This window comes from Saccoglossus kowalevskii, chromosome 4 (assembly GCF_978046115.1).
Source record: "Saccoglossus kowalevskii chromosome 4, keSacKowa6.1, whole genome shotgun sequence".
Taxonomy (NCBI): Eukaryota; Metazoa; Hemichordata; class Enteropneusta; family Harrimaniidae; genus Saccoglossus; species Saccoglossus kowalevskii.
This window is the reverse complement of record NC_140644.1, coordinates 1,875,100-1,896,106: the sequence shown is the minus strand read 5'-3', so window position 1 is coordinate 1,896,106 and position 21,007 is coordinate 1,875,100. Positions and strand designations below refer to the sequence as shown.

Here is a 21,007-nt window from a genome sequence, read left to right as displayed (position 1 = left end):
AAGTTAGAAAATTCCGTACTTACTGTAGTAAGATATGCATTTTTTTGGAAAGACCAAACATGTCATTATTAGCCCCTCCCAAACGGCTTAGGAATCACAACATCAATTCAATATTATGATTTCATTGTGCGTTATATCCCATGACGTTTCAAATCAGTTTAAAATGAGAATAAAAAGATGGCGGTGTAATGTGTTATAACACGATTTGAAAACAAAACATAGCTTATCAACCATATTGTAAACTATTTGTCTTTAATATGTAGTTTTTCTATTGTATTTTGTGATTGTAAATTTCGAAAGAAAAATAATTGAGTGTAGCGACCAGAAGTTGCAAACTGTTATACCAATATTAACAATTGGACAAACACAGCATTATTTTATACGGCATGTTCGGCGATGTGTTTAATCGTTCAACTGTAGCAATCCAACAACGTTTAATTTAGGACAATGTTTCCTTACAAATGTCAGCCTTGCAAATATGAGCAGAATCGCCGCAATGAAAATTACATACATCTAAGAAATATTTGTGATAACTATACATTTAAACATTTTTGAACAAATAAAATGGTGATTTTTCACAATTACTGCCATATTTGAAAACTTAATATAATAACAACAAAAATGAGCTCCCAACGAGCCATAATGAACAAAACACACTTTGAGCGATATTTGAACAGAAAGCGTGCATTGTCCAATATGACTTTAGGGGATCGACAATTCTCGTTCACAACAGTACATAATATATAAAGTAGTTTATGTTGACGCATAACCTATCAAACAAGTTAATTATCACACGGCGTTATTGGATAAGAATGAAATATTTGCAACTAAATTATGTTCAGCTTGGTTGCGTCCCTGTATTTATTTATTTATTTATTTCATTCAAGCAGTTTCGTCGAAAATATGGCCGATTGTAGCTATGACAATTTGGTCAGGCGACCTTACGTTGATTAATCTCGATGGAATGACACTAAAATACTTTGATCCATTTCAAAGATAAATCTATTGGTTGATTTTTGACGCCACTTCCGAATGTCCATCGAGTTTTCAATTGAAGCAGAGACCTTAAGAATCATAGCGACAATGCAAATTTATGTAAATGTCTGTATAACTGGACAAGGCGTATGCGACCATTGCCGATGAGTTTACTGCTTGAACAGTTTCTTCTCTGTGATCTCCGACACTGGTCTCCAGCAACAGTACCCCAAACCGAACGAAGAACCGAAAGGTCATGTTCTCCAACGACAAAACTAAAGAAATGAGAGCCAAGTCTAATTCAGTTTTGCTAGGAGCTCGAGACAATTTATTTAAACTATCCTGAACAATTACTATTTCGTTCTATTTCTAAATTCACGATGATATCACTGGCATGCACGTCTTAGAAGGGAAAGCACTTTGCTGCTGGAAAGTTACATGCAGAGTTTTGAGTAATTTCTTATTATACATATTCTATGATTTTTGTCCTCCTAAAAATGAAGTATGACTTATACAAAGCCCCCAAACCCTCCGTTTCACGACACGTGTGAATAAGATTATATTCATGTTTCTCAATTGATATTACTTGATCTGTATAAATCTGGTTAAATAATATATTATACTATACTATAATATCATTTATCGTATCACCTTTAGTAATTGTATACTAGTATATACTATAATAACTTGTATAATAACAAGTTGGAAGTGACAGACACAGACGATCAATTGGCGGTGGTAATTGCACAGCTAGATTTCGAATTTCCCGTAAACGATTCAACAAATGTATTTTGAATGTTTTTTCACACGTGCTGTATACGCTGCACGACGACGCAGTGTGACCACCAGCCTTTAACATCGAGCTCACACTGAGAGAATCACAAATTGGAATGAGCCAATTGGCCAATTATTAGTCTTACTATTCGAAGCAAGCACTTCTGTAATGTGTGCTGTCCAGAAAAGGAATACTTCCGTGCTTCCGAATAGTCGACACTGTCTCGCGCGATAATTTCTTGCTTCAGTGACGTCATGCATTTGTCAACACTAGAGGGATACTTTAAACATCCCCAACAAGGGGTGCTTGAGATATTAAAGTACAGGACGCCCTCTGAGTTGTTGCTGTCCAGTAAATATATTTTGTTGTTGGCTATCGTGATACGGTCAGATGTCAGTGTGGTTGTGGCAGGCAATGTCGTTTCGCAAATCTCTTGTATTTGACCGCAACCAGACTCGTTTCTGTAGAGACGCAAGCTGTTGTCAGAAGATTGGGTTAGGAAAAATACATTGGGGTCTTCTTGGAGCAGGTGCACCACGACACGTTGCCATGGTAACATATAGTTGCATTTGAACGTGTGTTTACCATCCTGAGTTTGAATCTGAATTTTGAGAACATTCTGCAATCGTGGTTGATGATTTTCGATGACCATAAAGATGCAACCTCCGATTTCTTTCAAATGTTGAATTGAGAGACAAGAAAGCGCCGACACCGTTGTTGTTGGGAGAGGCAGGAAATATTCCGTCCATTGTTTATCACGGCTGTTGTTTCTGGCAATAAACATGACAATCCCGTTTTTGTCAATATATTTGTAGACGTTGTAACTGTATTCGTTGCCATAGCATTCACATATGATGTCATCGTGGGGAAAGGGTGAATATTTCTCATCACATGGCGTGATGTAATATGTTAACGGTAAATTGTACCATTGATTAGTGACGTCATCGTAGAAGTATTCCAAGTTACGCTTCACGCCGTTCGTATCTATTGTTGTGTAGGCTGAAGTACATACTATAACGGATTTCTTAAATCGACGTCGTTCGGATTTAAGTTTAGTTGCTATTTTAGTTTTGTGATAGTGACTCGTGTCCCTGTAGCTCTGTGTCTTTGCTAGAAAGTAGAAATGTTCAGCGATATATTCGTTCATACAGTCAACTATAGAGTGGTGGTTGAATTTATACGATGCATCCAATAAAACAAAACAGTTTCTTCTGGTGATGCAGTTTACGAAATATCTCCATTCCAAAGAAACTTGCAAGTAATCGGCTGCTTCCATCATTTCTGAAATCATTCTGGGATTGACAGTATTTATATCCTTGTCGTAAAGATACTCTAACACCAAAATAAGACCATCTTTCGTTGGTGGCGTTGTTGTGAACACGATATCACGTATCGAATCATCCAAACACCAACAGCGAGACATTCTTGTTTGGAAGTATGCGCTGCTCTGTCGGAGCACCGAAGAATGGACGTAGAACACGACGTCTCCAGAGTATACCCTTACATCTGGTGATTCATTGTTGTGGTTGATGCCGGAAAATCCGACCAATGAATAAAAACGTGTTTTGACGTTTCCTTCCATCTAGGTTTTGGGTTAGAAAGACCTTTTGAAAAAACAGAAATAAATGTACGTTTACTTCATACATAACACATATTATAAATAGTTCACTAGCACATACACATAGCTGAAGGGATGATTCGGTGAAAATATAATCTATATCTTTTTTCCTATATTTTACATTCAACCCGTCAAAAGTATATGAAAATTAATCCAAAACAAAACACCAAAAAAAGCTTTTTTCAATGAAAATTAATTCGCGTAAGCGTCCTCTAATAATAAAAAAACAAACATGGCGGCCACAGGGTTTGACCAGACCCCACACAAAGTTCACTAAATCTGTTCTGATTTCGGCATTCCCATGATACATCCTTATGGGGAAAAGATGTAATGAAAGGTTATTACGAGGATACCGTAAACGTGCACTCGGACAGTACGCGGTCGCATCGACATCGGTGCTCATCGGTGGATACTTCCGCTGTATTCGCAGATGCTCGGTAAATTACTTGGATAATAAAAAAAATAATAAAGTAGGGTCAGTGTACGCCTGCACACTCGCCGACCACTCATAAAATAATAAAAGGTGGGGAAGCTTTTCCACGACGATATCAGTACGCAGTACTGTTTGGGAACTGCGCATGCTCGGGTCTCAAAATGGTCGCGCAAGGGGTGCGGAGTTTCAATTTTCGCAGGATTTCACCTGTTAGAATAAAGCTAAAACGAGTCAATCGAAAGTTTCTACCGATATCATGCTTAAGTTGTTGGAAGCATCATGGTCATGATGGTGGAACACTTGCCTACCTCGTGCTGTTTTATGAGCTGTTTTATAGACGAAACACATTTTGCTGGAGTCATTTCACTGGAGTCAAAATTTACATTTCTGTCAAAGTGCAACACACACGACAAATTCTATCTATTTCATTCACAGGGTCATTACGTTGGAAGCTGCACTCGAGGTTTGAACCGACACACGCCAACGGCAAGAAATTTTCGGGGTTTGTGTTTGTGGAATAGTTGCTTTACATCGCGAGTTTAGGTATATTGATTTGAAAGGCACTTATAACGTTTTACAATTCTGAAATAAAAGTGGCGAGCACAAATACTTTTGCACAATACAAATATTAGTTGAGCTAGGGATAGCTCACATTTTGTCAGTTTCGAGCTTGATTCAAGATGGATGCCCCATAAATTATATATCGGAATCTGTACGTATACTAGTATTACTATACTGCTACTATTCAATAAACAAGGCTTTGTTTAGTCATAACTGCCATGAAACGCAATTGGTACAATTGTTATCATGAGTAATCCAAAAACGTTAGCGTGGACATAGTACCACTGATAGAGGGACTGTGGTACGGGTAAGAAACGCAAAGTACGCACTAAATCCGACCGACCCAGACCCTTGTCACGGTCTAAGGGAGTGTGCGCGATCGGTTAGCGTGGGTTCTAAGCGCCCGTTGAGGCGACATTTGAGATGAAAATAGTACGCATGGGATCAAATACACCCAAAATTTCATTAACAAAATAGCAATCGAGAAAATTGTTTCTCTCACAAATACTGGAGTAACGAAAAGACAAAATGAGAAGTTGAAGATTTAAAAGATTTCGCTTCCTTGAATTTGTCCTTTATGCTTAGAAAAAATGCCAAATAATTAAAAATAGATATTTATATAACACAGTTGGATTGTTGCACTACTACATGACAGATTTAGTATTAAAGTAAATGGCGAATGACAATGACTGGTGATCGGAATCTGGTCTTCTTTCAACGGTTTCAATATCATGTGGTAACAACGCCTGCACGTGGGTCGTTACTCTTCCGCTTATCTACTGGTAATTTCTTGCCAATCTTCCTATAGTGGTGCAACCTCATGTTATTTTATATTAACCATGTATTTCTTTAAATCCAATTTCGTTTTTAAAATCCATTTTCGTTGCAAAATCAATTTTCGTTTCTAAAGTCCGTTTTCATTTTTAAAATCATTTTCGTTTTCAAAATCCATTTTTTTTCAAAATCCGTTTTTATTTTCAAAATCAATTTTAAAAATGAAAATTGAATTCAAAAGCATAAATGGATTGTGCAATCGGAAATGGATTTTATTGTGAAAACGAATTTTAAAAACTAAAATGGATTTTGAAAACAAAATTTTTTTAAATAAAAACAGATTTCATTACCGAAAATGGTTATTAAAAAAGGATCATAAAATAAACATAGTTGAACTCTGGTGACCTTGCCCTTTGTTATATAAAATTATTCCTTTTATCATAGTTTGTTTCAATATAAATATGCATTGTCATAATTAATTTTGAATACAAACCGAATGTCCTTGATAGATGTAAATATCTCACAAAAACATTGGTGCCTAATTTGTTTAATTATTTTAAGGAACATAATTTCTAGCTATATTCCAAGTAATTTAGATATTTTAGTATAAAAACAAATGCTTCATCGCAAAAGAAATGCTGCATCTAGACGTGAATAGATTCATAAAACAAGTATTTTGTACAGGTGTGTGTCAAAAATTAATGATTCACTAAGACAAATATGAACTGCCATATTATATTCATTGTGTGACGACTGAATTATACGAAAATAAAAAAACACCCTCTACGAATAGTTATCATGTTGCAAGCTCTGCTTTGTATGCAAATCAACTTAAATAGTTAGTTGGTGTCCAGTGAAGAGAGAAGTCAACAGTATTGTAGCCTCCTGAGAATCTACATCTTCAAACACTGTAATCTTTGTTTTTGAAGTGCGTTTTTAAATTAGTATTATAAAAGGTCTGCCATTCTGTTTTAATAGCTGAAACAAATTCCAGTGAATTTTCATTTGTCGAATGAACTGTTTGTCAAATACAGAATACAGAATACAAATATTTTAGTACAATTTTTCTTTTCAAAATGTGGATGCAACGTTTTGCTTTTTATGTATTGTTTTTGATTCGATAACTTTGAACTAAACAGATGTTCTATTAGCCTCAACTCTTGATCAAAGTTTGGCACCCAGTTCATTGGAGTGCTTATATTGATTTTCTGACATCTTGTTTTCTGTAAAGATTTTATTGGTAGGGTTGCAAATGTGTATCATTCTGTGCAAAAAAACCTCCATGAGTTAGTGTAGAAAGCCAGTATAGTATTCCCATGGGATTTCGGAGATACATTACCAAGAATATTTATACAAGATAAATGATTTGCTGAACACATACAACAATGCATATTTCCACTGAGATAAGTGACCAGTGATCAGTCAAGTAGAAACAGTCAAAATATTTATCTGATTTTCTCAATTTTTGCATGATATTTTCATACAGGACATCTGTTGTTCAAACTCAGGGAAGACTTTATACTAATGAATATGGTGACCAAGTTTGATGAAGTTTGGAATGGAATTAGTAATGTTATTGTGCACACAATAACAATTATTAACGACGACAATGACGACGACAACAACAACAACGCCGGACAAACATTTTCCCCTTAATATACCCTTCCCTTCCATCTTTGATGGTACCGGCAAGGTAAAAATGAATTTTCCAAATGTAAATGAATTGGTTTTATAAAATGCCATATTGTGCGCTATCTTGGTTGCTGTATCGATACTGAACATTCTAGACATATGGGATGCATACAGATACACAGATACATCTTTATAACAGAATGTTATTTTTGATCTGGTATGTGTTGTTCAACAAAACGATTTTTACCTCAGGTTCCGGTTCTTGACTAATACATAAATAACCTTGGAAGGTATAAACTAGATAACTTACCGTTGAATGTGGACGCGATAATGCTTCTGTGTGTATTGGTATGGTTTGTTGTGTTAGGAGAGACTGGTCTGTGACCCACTAAATAATCCATTATTTCTTTGATACCAGTAGAAAAAATCAATATGAGTATATTTACTGGTAATCAACAAAAATGCCCGGATGTAACTGATTATTTAAAGCAGCCATTTTAACAGAGAATTTGCAAAATAACAAATTGAGAAACAGCATTTTGGAATTATTCTTGCACGATACTTCTCCAAAAGAAATGCCGTAGGGTGAAAGGATGAAATTATTAAATTAGGGATTATAATATTTATTTTGGTTTCAACGGATTATCTAAAAAGTCGAAATTAAAGGGTGAACGAATAAAGTGAAAGCACAGTCAGCTGGCGCACAATAAAATAAATGCGATGTTTACTATATGGGGCCGCCATCTTGAATGCGGCATAAAAGTAAATAGATAGACAAGTTGTGAAACGCGTTTTTCAGACTTTTACAAAAAAATACCAATATTTCACAGTCAAACGATCCGTTTGGGGTAATATTAAGTAAACCGCGAACAAAATTCGGCCGATTCCATGTAAGGCCGTCGATGATTGGTTGCTGAGTTCGAATGAAAATATTTGGTTTCAAATCATGTTTCAAATACCACAGGAAAGTGTTCTATGTTCTTCGTGTAATTAGGTGTTCGTATTCAACTGTGCCGCCGCCACTGCGTGAGTAGATCCGTGAGTGGTGAGTGGGTGCATACAGCGCTTACAGTGGTTGATTATGAACACGCTACCCCGAAGCTACGCCTCTCAAAAAATCACAACCGAGATAGTAGCTAATCGGAGGCTCTGGTGACTAGTTATAGTCGCATTGGTATACCCAAACAGGTACTCACTGACCAATATCGTCAGTTTGTTGGTGATATCATGCGGGAGTTTGGCAGACTTCTGTCCATTAATCGGTTCATTACAATGTCATATCACCCAAAAACAAAAGGCTGCTCTGAAAGTGGAGGGAGTGTCATTTAAGACTGGCTCTACATGCCAGCTTAGGTTTTCTCTATTCGAGCTATCACATTGAGAAGTCTAATGACCATCTTGCTGGAGCTAATAAAGAAACAGATCACCAATCCTGAAGGGTACATATAAATTTGATTTATGAAATCGATTTGATTGAAAGTTCACTTACTGACAATGGCATAGAGGGTTCAGAACACCTCAATTGTGATTTGATAGAATTAGTTCACTTGTGAAAGTAATAAACCATTCAAGATGTACATCTGAGCCCTGAACTTACCACTGACATACCAAATACCAGACACCAGTTGCCATGAAATAGAAATGACACATTTGCAACATAAGATGATGTGATAAAGGAAGTAGCAATCATCAAACAGTCTGATTTACATTATTGTTCAACAATTGTGCTGATGATTTTATATGCATCTCATCGCCCTCACAATCCTCGATGCTGGGCCTAAGTCGGACCTGGGAGTATGGTTTACACAGCTGACTGATGATAATTACTTGACTTAAAGGTTCGGGCGAATATCATTGGCCTCTGAGGCAAAACGGACTTTGTTCAACTGAATGTAGTAATTTAAAAGGAATGTCTTGCCATAGTTGAGGAAATGGAAACGTTCCAGTTCTATCTGTACCTTCGTCAATTTGAGATTGAGACCAACCACCAACGTTATCTCTAATCGTTTTGTGAAATTGCTAAATTTTCTAATACTCGGATTATATGATAGACTATACATCTTCAATCATTTTCCTATCGAATAATCAGTACAAAGGATACCATAATCTAGGAGTAGATATTTTAGCAGAAATCCGAAGGTGTCAGTATAGCAGCTAAACACCGGATATAATAATTTATGTTTGCAAAGTGTAATTGATGTTTGCAGATTTTCATGACAATACTGATTGTATTGTTTGAACCATAATGTCATCTTTTATGTTATGGTTAGATTTTAACAGTAGATCACAAGGGGTCCGGATTGTAATTATACGAAACTAATTGCACTAGAGATGTATTTATTTATGTATGTACTTATTATCACAGTTTAAACAACTACAACTCAGAGGTAGGATTTGTAACCAATCGTTATGCGCATTTAATTATACACGTACATATTCCCGATAGTAAGTGCTATGTGCCCCAGATGCTGTCCCTAAGGGCATACTGGACTTTCCTATCATTGAACAAGTATCCAGGTGACGAATGTAGAGGTCCACAGTGAGCAGATCTACGTACCACCATGGCTAAACCTTGCATTAACATCTGTTGGTTGAAATAGCTCTGTTGTTTCAACAGCACACAGTCAGTCATTTCATTTTTTTATTATTACATGTTTTTGACTTTATTGTACTTTTTGTCAAGATCTCAAATGGGATACGATAGCAATAAAGAATTACTTACTTACTTCAATAATAAGTGCATGCATAGTTACGTAATCATATCGTGGAAAAAACAAAACTTTGTTTGCATTCTACTTAAAGTAGAGATGTAGTTTACCTGACAGGTATTTTAATTAGTTAATTAGGAAACCAAGATGACCTCCCTTGTCCACTAAACTATATATTTTCGGAAAGCTTATTGTATGAATTTTAAAATTTTGTTAGTATTTTTATATTTGTTATGGACACTGTAGTTTGAAATATGCACAAAAAATGTTCTTTTTTGGTCAAAAGTGATGTAAACCATGCTTCTGTTTTCTGTCAAAAATGGTGTATGGGTACATCTGTTTACTATGAAGAAAGTGCGGTCTTGAACACTGTCTACCAGTTGTAAATTTTGCAGGGCAGCAGCACAAATTTCACTACTTCAAGTTCATTGTCAATCATTTGTGAAAATTCCAAAACAAAAGGTCAAAGCGTCTGGGAGCTTTTTGTTTTAAAGTTCTGGGATGTGTACTAAAAAGAAACTGAGATAATTGCTAATTTGCATAATAATTCACTGAGTAAGAAGTTTGCTAATGCTCATAATTAAAATGGCTGTAACAGTTTCAAATTTAAATGTATTATCGTTTTGTTAAAAGTTAAATGTAGTGCATAATATGGAGATCCCGTCATTTCTTTGTTTCACCATGTTTCTTTTTTATTATTTATATACAACCTTGCTAAATCTTGCTAAGCATTCAAAAGAGAGAATGTTTGCACCTGTTATCTATATTTTAAAATCGTTTTTGAGTATGTTCCACTATTCACAAATCTACAAAATTTTAACAGTCTATAGCCAAGACTGTTTGGATAATAAAAATAAAAAAACAATGCACTCCCAAGTGCCCACGAACCTGCAAATCTACCTTAAGTACTAGTATTTCTACTCCCTCGTTTAGATTATATCAAGCATAATGATATGTTTAATTGTACCTAAATTGTAAATTCATCTACTCCAGTTATTAGATATGTATGGGAATTAGTAGAGTGTTCCCCTTATGTAACGAGATCTAAGTATTAAATCAATTGAACCAGCTTTTATCAAGATGTCAAATAACATTTTTGACCAAAATAACAAACATTACGGAATTTAATATATCGTCATGAAATATTCATATCTAATCTAATCTACCACACTTAGTATGACCTTAATCAGAGCAGAATTTTTCAAAAAAAGTTGAAAATAACATTTTTGATCAAACATTACGAAAATATTCATTAAAAATAGGGAATTGATGATATCATCTAGAAATGATCAAATCTCATATAGGGTCATCTACAGAACATAAGTGCCAAGTATAAAAGCATTAAAGCTAACAGTTTTCGAGGAGAAGGCATTTCCTCTCTTTTTTCAGTGATTTTATATCTGTTTTTTGTCAAATTTACGCATTGTAAAAATCTGGTGAAAATGGAAATGATATTTTCTAAAGAAAAGTGGTATAATGCTGCAACGATGTGGAAAATTGGTGATAGTAAATTTAAAATCATGTCTCATAGCATATAAGTAGAAAAAAACGATTAGATGATCCGATTAAAATTACTCTGGTCACGATGCACTGCATATTTCGAATATTTGTCACAAATTGGAATGAGCCAATTGGCCAATTATCAGTCTTACTATTCGAAGAAAGCACTTCAGTTAAGCAGGTTTACTGTCCACGTGCTTTTCAGAGAAGGAATACTTCTGTGTTGTGCGAGAATAGTCGACACTGTCTCGTGCGATGCGTTCTTGCCTTAGTGACGTCATATATTTCGCTTTTTCAACACTAGGGGGATACTTTACACATCCCCAACAGGGTGTACTTGAGATATTAAAGTACAGAACGCCATCAGAGTTGTTGCTGTCCAGTAAATATATTTTGTTGTTGGCTATCGTGATACGGTCAGACGTCAGTGTGGTTGTGGCAGGCAATGTCGTTTCGCAAATCTCTTGTATTTGACCGCAACCAGACTCGTTTCTATAGAGACGCAAGCTGTTGCCAGAAGATTGGGTTAAGAGAAGGACATTGGGGTCTTCTTGGAGCAGGTGCACCGCGGCACGTTGCCACGGTAACATGTAGTTGCATTTGAACGTGTGTTCATCATCCTGATTTTGAATCTAAATTTTGAGAACATTCTGCAATCGTGGTTGATTTTCGATGACCATAAAGATGCAACCTCCGATTTCTGTCTAATGTTGAACTGAGAGACAAGACAGTGCCGACACCGTTGTTCAATGGAGAGGCAGGAAATATTCCGTCCATTGTTTATCACGACTGTTGTTTCTGGCAATAAACAATGAGAAGTTGAAGATTTAAAAGATTTCGCTTCTTTGAATTTGTCCTTTATGCTTAGAGTAATTGCCAAATAATTAAAAATAGATATATAACACAGTTAGATTGTTGCACTACTACATGACAGATTTAGTATTAAAGTAAATGGCGAATGACAATGACTGGTGATCGGAATCTGGTCTACTTTCAACGGTTTCAATATCATATGGTAACGACGCCTGCACGTGGGGTCGTTACTCCTCCGCTTATCTACTGGTAATTTCTTGCCAATCTTCCTATAGTGGTGCAACCTCATGTTATTTTATATTAACCATGCTAATATACACAGAGTGCATCAAAATGGAATAGCATCTCACTCATTACAAATGTCAAGTATTTGTTTAAATCCAATTTCGTTTTTAAAATTCATTTTCGTTTCTAAAGTCCGTTTTCGTTTTTAAAATCATTTTCGTTTTCAAAATCCATTTTCTTTTTCAAAATCCGTTTTTATTTTCAAAGTCAATTTTAAAAATAAAAATTGATTTCAAAAGCATAAATGGATTGTGAAATCGGAAATGGATTTTATTATGAAAACGGATTTTAAGAACTAAAATGGATTTTGAAAACAAAAATTTTTAAAACAAAAACGGATCTCAGAAAATGGTTATTAAAAACGGATCATAAAATAAACATTGTTGAACTCTGGTGACCTTATTATTCAATATCAATATGCATTGTCATAATTAATTTTGAATGCAAACAAGTTTTGGGGTTGAACCAACAGTGGGGAATCAGTCTACCGGATATCCCTGATAGGTGTAAATATCTCACAAAAACATTGATGCCTAATTTGTTTAAATTATTTTAAGGGACATAATTTTCAGCTTTATTCCAAGTAATTTAGATATTTTAGTATAAAAACAAATGCTTCATCGCAAAAAAAAATGCTGCATCTAGACGTGAATAGATTCATAAAACAAGTATTTTGTACAGGTGTGTGTCAAAAATTAATGATTCACTGAGACAAATATGAACTGCCTTATTATATTCATTGTGTGACGACTGAATTATACGAAAATAAAAAAACACCCTCTACGAATAGCTATCATGTTGCAAGCTCTGCTTTGTGTGCAAATCAACTTAAATAGTTAGTTGGTGTCCAGTGAAGAGAGAAGTCAAAAGTACTGTTGCCTCCTGAGAATCTACATCTTCAAACACTGCAATCTTATGAAGTGCGTTTTTAAATTAGTATTATAAAAGTTTATAAATAAATACATGCTGCTCGGACTGATAAATATGATATATAGAAGATAATATTTGGTAATCGTAGTCCTAAATAACTATTAAAAATAGCTAGACGTTTCGAGCAATGGCTCTTTATCGATAGCATAGAAGAAAGTGTAATAACGTACAGGTAGAACATAGGAACGTAAGAACGCGCATGAACTATAAGTTAGAATCACAAAAAATTCCACAATAGAACAAATAACGCGCCTTAGGTAGTGAGCTCAACAAATGAGTTGAACTGTTTGTTAATACCATGGGGTTCTTTAGTTCCAAGGCGGAATATAGTTTCCTCCTCGACACGCCTGAGCTGATTTTCGTTGCCATTGACAACACATACACCAGAAATAGACATATCTGTAATATTATGTCCACTAGAATTAAAATGAAATGAAACCGGATAATAACGATTTTTCTGTCTAGTTTGCCGTAGATGCTCAGCAAACCGATCACCCAGTCGACGAACTGTAGAACCAATGTAAAGTTTCCCGCATTTAATACATGAAATGCAATATACAACATTCATAGTGATGTCATGAATTTGTTTTTGTGTATCTGTTGACCGACTTAATTAACTGATTATTAGCGAATTGCTGTGTTATGTCTGTCATCGTGTAGGCCTATTTGAAGTTTTGGACGGAACTTGGCTCAGTGGTTTGGAACTAATTACAAGATACCGTCGCTATTCTGACATCCATAGTTATTAATGTAGTGAACGATTAATCAAAAGATATGACGTATTCAGTACTTAGTGTGATTGGCTTTATGATTGAAGGTTACGCCCTAGAGTCTTTTACTGCTTTGTAATTGGTTAGAGTTGTGAAAATGAATAAAGAGAGTTTGAGTTGGTCTTGACGAACACAGCACGATAGACGCAGTAGAGAGAGTGCAGTCCTGGGCAGTCGAGAGTCCAGTCCAGGGGCGAGCCTTGAGGCAGTCCAGTCTTGGGCGAGTCTTGGTTCAGACTTGTGAGAGTCTTGGGGACTTTTCCCCAGGGCGCAGTGTCTTATAGAGTGCTCCAAAAGATCGACTAAGATGAGAGCTGAAACGTATTTCGTTGTGTGTGTCTTATTTGACTGTAAAGTTAAAGTGACTTTCCCGATCCCGTACCTCAAGGCGACGAGATAGAGAGACGAGACGAGACTCCCCCCTGACAAGTGTGGAGAACCCCGAGAGAAGAGATTTACCCCTGTGATACGTGGTGGAGAATCCGAGCATTGCGTCTTACGCACATTGACATCCTGTGAAGAAAAGTGAATGGCGAAGGTGCGTCTTTCTTGCGAACCGAACTAACTGGCTCGATGACAGAGACGACTCAGAAACTGCGCTTGACGACTAACGGCTTTACCCGAACGGCACAGATGAACGACGCTGAAGAGATGAAGATTTCAGAACCCCTTATGAAGGATGAGTATCGTATAGGACTGTATAATTAAGAATTGAGCGACATTAAAGACAAGAAGATGATAAAGAACGTCCCGGACTAACGCGACAAGAGAAGAGACGCTTATAGACTTTGACTTTAGCTATCTGTGTATTGCTTAGAGAACTGCTCGCTGGACACTGTAACTGACACTGTAACTCAAGACATTGAACTCTTTTCCACAACCCTAACCCTATTGCTCAGTAATGTAATGTATTGCTTGCTTTTCCTATCGTTTTTTTTTACCGTTTTTTTTTGTGATGTTGAATTGTATGTATGTAAGCGCCCAGATTTTTGTTTTGAACTGATATTTAGTGACGTGCAAGGTTCTTTATAACGATTTAAGCGCGCCTCAGTGGACGAGTATTTGCAACACAGTGTTTTGAGTTTTGTGATGTTTTATGGAGTTTTTATGAGTTTATGAGTACGGATTATGATGGGAAAAGTAATGCCCCAATGAGTTTTCAGAGTTTTGAGAATTGTCGATGTACAGAGATACCGACGTTTTAAGAGTTGTTTTTGTTTATGTGTTGTTTCCGGAATACTTCTGACGCTTTTTTGAGTTGATAGTACCTTTGTAACGTTTTTTAATGTCTTTTTTGAGATGGGAGTTTGGTGCGCTTATATACGTATTGTTTGATAACGCAAGCTTTTGTTCACGATTGACAGGTTTATATGTAACTTAGTAGTTTCTATCATTTCGCTTTTCCCCGTCTTATTTGCCAGAGGAGTAATGTGTTATGATAGCTTTGTCTTTGCATTCTGTTTCCATGCCGTATGACTTTTGTTTAGATTAACGACTTGTGAGTTCAGTTGAAGTTTATAGGCGTATATGACAGGAGTTTGATTAATAGCTTTCTATTCATTGTTTATTAGTTACCGCTTTGCAATGCTTTAACCGAGAGACGCATCCCTGGTAATCACGTGATCATGCTGTCGACTCCAGCGATTGGCTGATCGCTTGGTTACACCGCCACGCCTTAGTTTTTTGACCTTTTGATATAGAGTTTGTAACCTTAGTAACGGAGACAGTGCAGCGAAGGGTTACCCTCAGCGAACCGTTTTGAGAAAAGTGAGTCGATTGGTAGCCTTTCCCTTGTTTTTGATTTATAACCGTTGATATTTGTGACTTTATAACCATTGTATTTAGACTTTATAATCATTGTACTTAATTAGTGTGTTTTACTCTTTTTGATTTATTCCTTTTATTATTATTATTAGTATTGTATTTAACCCGTATGACGATGAGTGGCTGACGGTATCTTTGATTTGTGAACGTGCAATGCCGAGAGGCATATCTCAGTTTGGGTGAAGGGATGTGTCATGAATTTGTTTTTGCGTATCTGTTGACCAACTTAATTAACTGATTATTAGCGAATTGCTGTGTTATGTCTGTCATCATGTAGGCCTATTTGAAGTTTTGGACGGAACTTGGCTCAGTGGTTTGGAACTAATTACAAGATACCGTCGCTATTCTGACATCCGTAGTTATTAATGTAGTGAACGATTAATCAAAAGATATGACGTATTCAGTACTTAGTGTGATTGGCTTTATGATTGAAGGTTACGCCCTAGAGTCTTTTACTGCTTTGTAATTGGTTAGAGTTGTGAAAATGAATAAAGAGAGTTTGAGTTGGTCTTGACGAACACAGCACGATAGACGCAGTAGAGAGAGTGCAGTCCTGGGCAGTCGAGAGTCCAGTCCAGGGGCGAGCCTTGAGGCAGTCCAGTCTTGGGCGAGTCTTGGTTCAGCCTTGTGAGAGTCTTGGGGACTTTTCCCCAGGGCGCTGTGTCTTATAGAGTGCTCCAAAAGATCGACTAAGACAAGAGCTGAAACGTATTTCGTTGTGTGTGTCTTATTTGACTGTAAAGTTAAAGTGACTTTCCTGATCCCGTACCTCAAGGGGACGAGATAGAGAGACGAGACGAGATTCCCCCCTGACAAGTGTGGAGAACCCCGAGAGAAGAGATTTACCCCCGTGATAGTGATACAACTGAACGGATATTTGACCGTAACATCTCCCTTGGGACCAAATATACGATTAGAGTCTGTAATAAAAGGACAAGTATTACACCTAGGACGATTACACGGGACAGAACCATATTTCTCAGGGTCTCCCCTTTCACCCGTATGCACCAATAACCTCCTTAAATTAGTGTCACGGCGCCAGGCAGTAGTAGGCATTAGTGGAAACGTAGAACTTAGCTCCTCGCTGGTCTGTAAAATGTGAAAATGTTTGTACATAATGTTTCTAATCCTGACATTTAAAGGATGATTAAAGGATTTAAAGGATCATTTGTTGATCTCACTACCTAAGGCGCGTTATTTGTTCTATTGTGGAATTTTTTGTGATTCTAACTTATAGTTCATGCGCGTTCTTACGTTCCTATGTTCTACCTGTACGTTATTACACTTTCTTCTATGCTATCGATAAAGAGCCGTTGCTCGAAACGTCTAGCTATTTTTAATAGTTATTTAGGACTACGATTACCAAATATTATCTTCTATATAATATTATAAAAGCTCTATTCCTGTGAATTTTCATTTGTCAAATGAACTGTTTGTCAAATACAGAATACATATATTTTAGTACAATTTTCTTTTCAAAATGTGGATGCAACGTTTTGCTTTTTATGTATTGTTTTTGATTCGATAACTTTGAACTAAACAGATGTTCTATTAGCCTCAACTCTTGATCAAAGTTTGGCACCCAGTTCATTGGAGTGCTGTTTTCTGTAAAGATTGTATTGGTAGGATTGCAAATGTGTATCATACTGTGCAAAAAAACTCCCCATGAGTTAGTTTTGAAACCCAGTCAATAGTCTCCCCGTGGGATTTAGGAGATACATTGCCAAGAATATTATTACAAGATAAATGATTTGCTTCATTGAACACATACAACAATGCATATTTTCACTGAGGTCAGTGACCTTTGATGCGTATCACCAGTGATCAGTCAAGTAGAAACAGTAGTCAAAATATTCAGATTTTCTCATTTTTTGCATGATATATTCAATACAGGACATATGTTGTTCAAACTCATGGAAGACTTAATACTGATGAATATGGTGACCAAGTTTGATGAAGTTTGCAATAGAATTAGTAAAGTTATTGTGCACACAATAACAATTATTAACGACGACAATGACGACGACAACGACGACGACAACGCCGGACGAACATTTTTCCTTTAATATACTTTTCCCTTCCATCTTTGATAGTACGGGCAAGGTAAAAATGAATTTTCAAAATGTGAATGAATTGTACAAATGCTTTTATAAAATGCCATATTGTTAGCTACCTTGGTTGCTATACTGTACATTCTAACATATAGAATGCATACAGAGACACATAGGCATGTAGAGAAACGGATATACACTGTTCAATAATTGATTATTTGGGGAGATTGTTTTTAAAGTCATCTGTATTCAATTTCATAAGTAATATGTCATATATTTACACAATGGCGCATGAATAAATACAATACTCGGTAGTAGCAGTAATAGCCCAGATTAGTTGTAAAATGAGTGTTACAAAACAACTGTCCATGGTATCTAAAAATATCACAGATCCATTTTTATAACAGAATGTTATTTTTAATCTGGTATGTGTTGTTCAACAAAACCAGTTTTTCGTCAGGTTCTGGTTCTTGATTAATACATGAATAACCTTGGAAGGTATGAATGTGGAAGGAAGGTTGAATATGGACAAGATAATGCTTCTGTGTGTATTGGTATGGTTTGTTGTGTTTAATACGAGAGACTGGTCTGTGACCCACTAAATAATCCATTAATTCTTTAATACCAGTAGAAAAAATCAATATGAGTATATTTACTGGTGAACAACAAAAATGCCCGGATGTATCTGACCCTTGATTATTTAAAGCAGCCATTTTAACAGAGAATTCGCAAAATAACAAATTAAGGAACAGCATTTTGGAATTATTCTTGCAAGATACTTCTCCAAAAGAAATGCCGTAGGGTTAAAGGATGAAATTATTAAATTAGGGATTATAATATTTATTTTGGTTTCAACGGATTATCTAAAAAGTCGAAATTAAAGGATGAACGAATAAAGTGAAAGCACAGTCAGCTGGCGCACAATAAAATAAATGCGATGTTTACTATATGGGGCCGCCATCTTGCATGAAAATAAATAGACAAGTTGTGAAACGCGTTTTCAGACTTTTTCAGAAAAAAAATACAAATATTTCACAGTCAAATGATCCGTTGGGGGTAATATTAAGTAAACCGCGAAAATTCTGTCGATTGCTGAGTTCGAATGAAAATTGTTGGTTTCAAATCAGGTTTCAAATACCCTAGGAAAGTGTTCTACGTTCTTCGTGTGATTAGGTGTTCGTATTCAAGGGTGCCGCCGCCACTGCGTGAGTAGATCCGTCAGTGGGTGCATACAGCGCTTACAGTGGTTGATTATGAACACGCTACCCTGAAGCTTTGCCTCTCAAAAAATCACAACGGAGATAGTAGCTAATCTGAGGCTCTGGTGACTAGTTATAGTCGCATTGGTATACCCAAACAGGTACTCACTGACCAATATCGTCAGTTTGTTGGTGATATCATGCAGGAGTTTGGCAGACTTTTGTCAATTAATCGGTTCATTACAATGTCATATCACCCTAAAACAAATGGCTCCTGTGAAAGTGGAGAGAGTGTCATTTAAGACTGGCTCTGCATGCCAGCTTAGGTTTTCTCTATTCGAGCTGTCACCTTGAGAGATCTAATGACCCTCTTGCTGGAGTTATTAAAGAAACAGATCACCAAACCAGAAATTAAGAATACATATAAATTTGATTTATGAAATCGATTTGATTGAAAGTTCACTTACTGACAATGGCATAGAGGGTTCAGAACACCTCAATTGTGATTTGATAGAATTAGTTCACTTGTGAAAGTAATAAACCATTCAAGATGTACATCTGAGCCCTGAACTTACCACTGACATACCAAATACCAGACACCAGTTGCCATGAAATAGAAATGACACATTTGCAACATAAGATGATGTGAGATAAAGGAAGTAGCAATCATCAAACAGTCTGATTTACATTATTGTTCAACAATTCTGCTGATGAACTTTGATTTTATATGCATCTCATCGCTCTCACAATCCTAAGTCGGACCTGGGAGTTTGGGTTACACAGCTGGCTGATGATAATTACTTGACTTAAAGGGTTTCGGCGAATATCATTGACCACCGAGGCAAAACGGACTTTGTTCAAATGAATGTGGTAATTTAAAAGAAATGTCTTGCCATAGTTTGGGGGAATGAAAACGTTTGAGTCCTATCTGTACCTTCGTCAATTTGGGATTGAGACCAACCACCAACGTTATCTTTTATCGTTTTGTAAAATTGATAAATTTTCTAATATACGGATTATATGATAGACTATACATTTTCAAATCATTTTCCTATCGAATAATCAGTACAAAGGATACCATAATCTAGGAGTAGGTTATTTTTGGCAGAAATCCGAAGGTGTCAGTATAGCAGCTAAACAATATATGATCAAATACAAGAAAACTGACTGTAATTGATATTTGCAGATTTCCATGACAACACTGATTGTATTGTTTGAACCATAATGTCATCTTTTATGATATGGTTACATTTTAACATGGGGGTAAGTCACAAGGTGCCCGGATTGTAATTATACGAAACTAATTGCGTGTTGTACACGAGAGATGTACTTATTATCACAGTTTAAACAGCTACAACTCAGAGGTAGGATTTGTAACCAATCGTTATGCGCATTTAATTATACACGTACATATTCCCGATAGTAAGTGCTATGTGCCCCAGATGCTGCCTTTAAGGGCATACTGGACTTTCCTATCATTGGACAAGTATCCAGGTGAGGATTGTACAGATACACAGTGAGCGGATTCACGCACTACCATGGCCAAACCTAACATGTAAAATATGTTGGTTGAAATAGCTTTGTTGTTTCAACAGCACACAGTCTTTCAATAATAAGTGCATGCATAGTTGCATAACAAACCTTTGTTTGCATTCTATTTAAAGGGCGGTGGTCGTCGCGCTGCGCACGTGTGCCATTTGTGTTGCTAAACATTGATTTTCCCACAATCCAATGCGCTCTTCTAATGTATGAGGTTTTACCTAGGCGCGACTTACACTAATTACAGCCGGTGACTTTTTCGATACCTTCTAGTCACCTAAAAATACCTAATATAAGCTTGGTAACGTCGCAATTTGCACTCGTTATTCTGCGCAACAGTCCAAATCGCCGTCTTTGTTTATGAGACCCGTACATCTCGCGCATGCGTGGCGCTCGACTACCACCATTTAAGTACTAGTATTTCAACTCCCTTTTTAGGTTATATCAATGATAAGGATAGGTTTGATTGTACCTAAATTTTAAATTCATCAACTCCAGTTATAAGATATGTATGTGAATTAGTCGAGTGTTCCCCTTATGTCACAAGATCTAATAGATCTAAGTATTAAATCAATTGAACCAGCTTTTATCAAGATGTCAAATAACGTTTTTGACCAAAA

At 36.3% G+C, this 21,007-nt stretch overlaps 1 protein-coding gene across 1 annotated transcript; it reads right to left on the bottom strand.

The window, feature by feature from the left end:
• Window positions 1–233: 233 nt before the first annotated feature.
• Window positions 234–3,344, bottom strand: LOC146746176 (uncharacterized). Its single transcript, XM_085498445.1, has one exon. It carries the CDS (start codon window positions 3,330–3,332, stop codon window positions 1,854–1,856), a length of 1,479 nt encoding a protein of 492 aa, XP_085354571.1. The 5' UTR covers window positions 3,333–3,344; the 3' UTR covers window positions 234–1,853.
• Window positions 3,345–21,007: the final 17,663 nt, after the last annotated feature.